A 5,780-nucleotide genomic window follows, 5' to 3' on the forward strand; every position below is an offset into this window, starting at 1 on the left:
AAACATATGAGCCTGATAAAATGCTCATTTAAAAATAAAAAAATGTCCAAGAAATGTTTGAAGTGTTCAAACAGTAAATAGATTCTGGAGAATAAATACATTGTGATGAATTAGCGGCATCTGTCGTTGCTGACATCGCTCATCAGATGAAATTATTAAAAACTTTTATCTAAAGAGTAAATCATAGTTAAGCGATATTCACTAACTGTGATCTATCCACATTGTTCTAGAGAAATAAGTAAAATTCACATAAAAAACAGTGTAGATCCATTTACACAGAGACATTTATTACATTTTCACAGCAGGTTCAAATAGAGGAATGCCAACTACATATACAGAACAAGAGCGCAGGGAGGAATTACTATTACTACATTAAGATAATGCGATGAGAATGAACTTTGCCAAAAAAGAGCCATTGGGGAAAACAATAAACAGTGTATACATCAATTAGATAAAACAATAACATCTGATTACTTATAAATTAAGAACATAGCAAGATAGAGACACTCATACAAACATTTAAAGGTACCATTCACAAAGAAGCTCACTCTGATAAACCACACAATACTACAGTTGACCAAGAGAGCAGAGACAAAGACTCGCATTGGATCGTTTCAAATATATATGCAAACAAATGAAAAAGACTGCAGAAATGTGTATGTAAAAGTACAAGACCATTGATTGGTAATGTGTTGGAAAACAGAAAAGAAGTGTTTCATTAAGCAGTGATTATTAATATCATGATTGTAACATGTGATGTGTCCAGTAGCAGTCTTTGTCTCAGTGCTTTGTGGGCCTTTAGGGATTGTAACGGATGTGGTGGTTGGACAGATCGGTTTATCCAGCGACGCGGTAATTGGCGTGGATCTCTGGCTTAATGTCGCACACCATCTTCAGCAGGTTGCCAAGCACCGCCTCCTTGTTCTGCTGAAAACTGCTCTGGATGTGTCTCATCTTATCAATGGTCTCCTTATCCACCTCTACAGCAGAGTTTCCATGGGACCCTAATGCCTGCAGGACCATGTAATGAGACGTTAGCATTATGCGATCATTGTATTCAGAACGGATTCTAATGCACAAGTATGTTTCTTCCAATTACAGTATGGTGTTATTTGGATCTGTTAGGGTTTCCCTTGAAGACGTGCGACCCCTAGGGGTCCATGATGTAACTGCAGAGGATTTGTGAGATTTTCCTAACTATTTATTGAACAATATTTACCATTTTGTAAAAGCAATAACGTAAAGGTGTGCTTCACAATGATTTTACCCGGTGTAAGTTGGCCAAGTAAAGCACAATGAGTAGCTCATTGCTTTATTTTACTCTGATCTTGTATAGGAAAAATGAGAATTGTATAATTTATATTAAGGTTGGAATATTAATTCAAATCTCAGGAGGCATTTCAGTGAATAATTTAGAAGATAGGCTGGTAACTTCTGGGATCCGTAATGCAAAATATACATTTTAAAATAGAAGCTCTGTTTAAAATTGTATTGAAAGACTTTGAGATCTTCTCCTTTAAACCTAATAAAGCGCAACAGTGACTGCCCACATTTTTTCCAAAAGTTTTTCTCCTATTCGTTTTTTCCATAGGGATTTTTTATTTTGTGAAAGAGTTATAAACCATGAACTGAAACCAACCAACCAACCAGCTACGAGATGAATCACAACATTACAAACTTGGATTTGAAGCAAAGAAATTATTGGAAAATCTGAGAAAAAGACAAAGGAACAAGACTGTGTAGTTAATAGTTTAGTAAGGGAAATAACTACAGTCCCATGAAGCATTGCAAATGACATCATAGAATTAAAGGTGCAGTGTGTAGTATTTATGAGGATCTATTGAAAGAAATGCAATATAATATACATAACTATGTTTTCAGTGGTGTATAAACCCCTTATGTTTTTATTATCTTAGAATGAGCCATTTCTATCTACATACACTGACAGTCTCAGACTGTCACAAGATGCCGCTGAAATTTACACAGTGCACCTTTAAAAATGTAATTAATTTAAACATGTTGATTGTGTATATAGAAACAATATTTTATGGTTAGATATATATATACACATACACAAATTGTGTGGATATTGCAAAGTATGCAATTTATATATATATATATATATGTGTGTGTGTGTGTGTGTGTGTGTGTGTGTGTGTGTGTGTCATTCGCAGTGCTTCATGACATGGGTAGACGCTAAAGGGCTTGTTTTTTATTCTTTTATTGGTGTTTTTTTTTTTTTTGTAGAATCATGGGTGATGTTTTACCAGGAATTCCACTTTTTGAAATAATTTGTACAGAAGCACATGCCATCTATTAACAACCTCTTAGCTCATAATAGGTCTATCTTTAAAGGTTTATAAGTTATCGTTAAAAAATAAATTATCTTATGGAGAACACAAATGGGATTTTACTCCTGGAACCCGACTATTGCACTGTATGGATGTTATTAAAAATGGTGGAAGTTTTGAAATTATAACAGCAAGACATTATAACTGCCAATAACCAGACGCTTGAAGCCCAAATAAAAGCATTACTCAAAGCACAGTACTGTAACATCTTTTGACAAGATTTTGCCCAGGTAAATACAGAAATTCTGATAAGAATACAGATGGATCCTTAATTCTCACCGCAGCCTCCTTTGTCTTAAACTCCTTCTCCCTCTGCAGACGGTACTGCTCAATCTCGGCCTGCGCCTCCTCTTTGGCCTGCTTCAGACGCCGATTCTTCCCTGTAGAAAAAACACACACAATGCTCATAATTATACATTAATATCAGTGCTATAACTGTAGACAGCGAACAAAAATGATAATCCAGTCAAATATTGCTCTAACAGGGAAATTCCTCTCTTGTGTATGGGAAATGAGAGCCACCAGCAGAAAATCTCTATAAAAACAGGAACTGAGTGAATGTCCAGTGAGTCAATGTCACTCTTCAGTAAGAGATATTTAGTACACTTTACAGTCATTATTTCCTTCACTATAAAGAACAAACCTGAATATCTCCCACATAACAAAAATGTGCAAAATTCCTCAACAGGGTGATGAGCTTAATCTGATTTCAAAGGCTAAAATCTGGTGATGCAGAGATTTCCGTATTTACTTTTGTGTTTTAAACATTTATAAGAAATGAACCATAAGGAATAATTAAGTTAAATGTCAACACCTGGTGTAATTATAACCCATTATACAGTGTTTTCTACCGCGCAGTTAGCACGTCTGTCCCATGACGAGAATGAGCAGTTGAAGGCAAAACACCTCCATTTTGTCGACAATGGAAATAATACGCTATAATAATAAGAGAAATGTCATTTTATTTCACTCCATCTAATTCATTCATTTACCCCGTTGTTATTTCTATACTAATGATTTGCTGGTCAGTTAGCATGTTAGCTAAGCACCAGTCTGTAACGATGACAAGCAAAACGACAACTTACTTTTACGGGCTTCAGCGACCTTTTCCGCGGCTCGTTTCTCGGCCTGCAGCAGCTGCTGGATGCCCTGAGACTGGCTCGCCATACTTCAGTAAGAGGTATATTTGAAACACTGCGGATGGAGATGTTTGGATGTCTGTCTCTCCCGCAGTGGAAGGTCGATTGAACGTCAGCTGACGAGCGTCACACTGGACGGCTGATGACAATCACGTGACTGCACGAGACTAGCAGTGTGTCACAATCTCACGCCACCATCAGGGGGCGCGGGTGATGCAGTCCACATCATATCTCTTGATTTATTAAAAACGAGAACAGTGGCTTTTTTTAAGGACTTGGCACTTAATCTGGACTGAAGGAATATGGCGTATTATTGTATTATTTTGGTATGAAAAGGATGAAAATTGTTGTTGAAAAAAAATTGAAAGCTGGATTTTCAGCATCATTACTCCAGTCTTTAGTCACATGATCTTTCAGAAATCATTCTAATGTGCCGATTTGCTGCTCGAGAAACATTTATTATTATTATCAATGTTGAAAACAGTTGCATGTTCTTTCATGCATTAAAAAAAATCTCTTAATTTATTTGATAAAACATTACACTCACTCATATATTAATAATGAAAACATATATATATACATATATATATATATATATATATATATATATATATATATATATATATATATATATATATATATATATATATATATATATATATATATATATATATATATATATATATATATATAGTTTAAATGCTTGGCTAATTACAGTTGTAGGCTAGTCCTTATAGTAGTTAATATAATTAATATATATTAACTTCAATTTTAATCTCCAGATACAGATTCATGTGTATCAAAGGCTAAATCTTGCTTAAGTCAACATAACTTGCTGTAGGCCTATTGATCACAATGAAGTCACCATTCTCACCAGCCCAGTTTACTTGAAGTCCAGCAGTAATTTCAACTCTCAACCAATTCAGACGAGCATTTCATCTCATGGATTTTTCCTTGCAAAAACACTGCATGCCACAATTTTCCCGTCTCCAGACTATAGACATCAAAGCAATGGCTTGACCTGTGCTTGGCTAAATGTAGTGGCGTTTTATGTTCTTACTAGTTATTAGTTACCATGAGCCTGTTAAAAATTATTCTTCAAAATACATTTTATTCCTCTATTTTCAAGTTCGTCACTTCATCCAAGCTCAGCCCCCCTCATCTGTCACCAGAATCATGACTGGATTCTGTTTTACAGGTCAGGTTTGCATTACTTGAACTAAAATTAACATTATCTGAAATAATAATATATATATATATATAAACATATTTTCAACATATTTTATTTCAGCTATTTGCCAAGACAGCATTTCTCACTTTCATTTAGTTTAAATTTAAGAGCTAATAAACTAACAATTAATAACAACACTTAATAACACACAAAAATGGTGCTATATAGCACTAAATGTGGTTCTTGGCTCGTAATCATAGGGGAACCACTTTAAGTGGTGTATCTCACCAAATCTTGGTGCTTCAGTGGTTCTTCAGTGGTTCTTCAGCGGTTCTTTGGGATGACTGAGGCACCGCTACCATATCAGAACCTGTTACGATATGGTGCTATATAGCACCAAAAGTGGTTCCCATATGATTACGAGCCAAGAACCACTTTTAGTGCCATATAGCACCATTTTTTTTAGAGTGAACTATATAGAGATATAAAAAAATAAAAAATATATTTTTTTTTTTACAAAACACTCAACACAATTACTAAACCTTTAACAAAAATGTAATGTGTTACTTGTTTCTTGTCTGGACTTTTATGCTTGATTTCCTGTTTCTGTTTTGTAGTCTTTGTAGTTCTTTTTGTTTCCCTTCAATACTCCCAAAGACACCTACTTGTGTCTGTCTTGTTATCTAGTTAATCCCCCGGCGATTCCCCCATGTATCCATGATCTGCACCTGCACCTGCAATACAGTAAAGACCTCTATTATCCAGTCATTCTCCCCAACCTGCTATATTCCTGTTTACTTACCTGTGTGTTCATATACTAACGCTGTTTTCACAGTATCTGCCTCTGAGTCTGGTAATTTCTTGACAGTTAGGGCCTACTATTTATTGACTTTATTGCGTCAGACATGTGTCACTTTGCTCACAGCTGATTGGTCCAATTTCGGTTTGAGATCTCTTACCTAGAACAACATCATTTGAGCTGTTGCAGGTAAGTTATGGCAATGAACACCACTAAAAGCCAAACCACTTTCATGGTGCCTAAAACCCAGGGTTGGTGCAAACTAAACTGATGCATAGGCCTACCTATAGCCACCTAATCCGGCTTCCCTGGTTTCATGT

At 35.4% G+C, this 5,780-nt stretch overlaps 1 protein-coding gene across 1 annotated transcript; it reads right to left on the reverse strand.

Annotated features, from left to right (window-relative positions):
• Positions 1-266: 266 nt before the first annotated feature.
• atp6v1g1 (ATPase H+ transporting V1 subunit G1) lies at positions 267-3,649 on the reverse strand. Its single transcript, XM_079815026.1, has 3 exons — positions 3,437-3,649; positions 2,631-2,731; positions 267-1,011 (listed from the first exon to the last, which is right to left on the reverse strand). Exons 1-3 carry the CDS (start codon positions 3,516-3,518, stop codon positions 838-840), a joined length of 357 nt encoding a protein of 118 aa, XP_079671152.1. The 5' UTR covers positions 3,519-3,649; the 3' UTR covers positions 267-837.
• Between the last annotated feature and the right edge of the window lie 2,131 nt (positions 3,650-5,780).

The sequence above is a fragment of the Gobio gobio genome, assembly GCF_949357685.1.
Source record: "Gobio gobio genome assembly, chromosome: 4".
Lineage (NCBI taxonomy): Eukaryota > Metazoa > Chordata > Actinopteri > Cypriniformes > Gobionidae > Gobio > Gobio gobio.

What these genes read in the sequence shown, in the direction of transcription:
- atp6v1g1 (XM_079815026.1), bottom strand. Translation starts at nt 3,518, where the DNA reads ATGGCGAGCCAGTCTCAGGGCATCCAGCAGCTGCTGCAGGCCGAGAAA. An exon ending in GGTCGCTGAAGCCCGTAAAA is followed by an intron (nt 2,732 to 3,436) that starts GTAAGTTGTCGT and finishes TTTTTTCTACAG; the next exon opens with GGAAGAATCGGCGTCTGAAG. An exon ending in TTAAGACAAAGGAGGCTGCG is followed by an intron (nt 1,012 to 2,630) that starts GTGAGAATTAAG and finishes ATGGTCCTGCAG; the next exon opens with GCATTAGGGTCCCATGGAAA.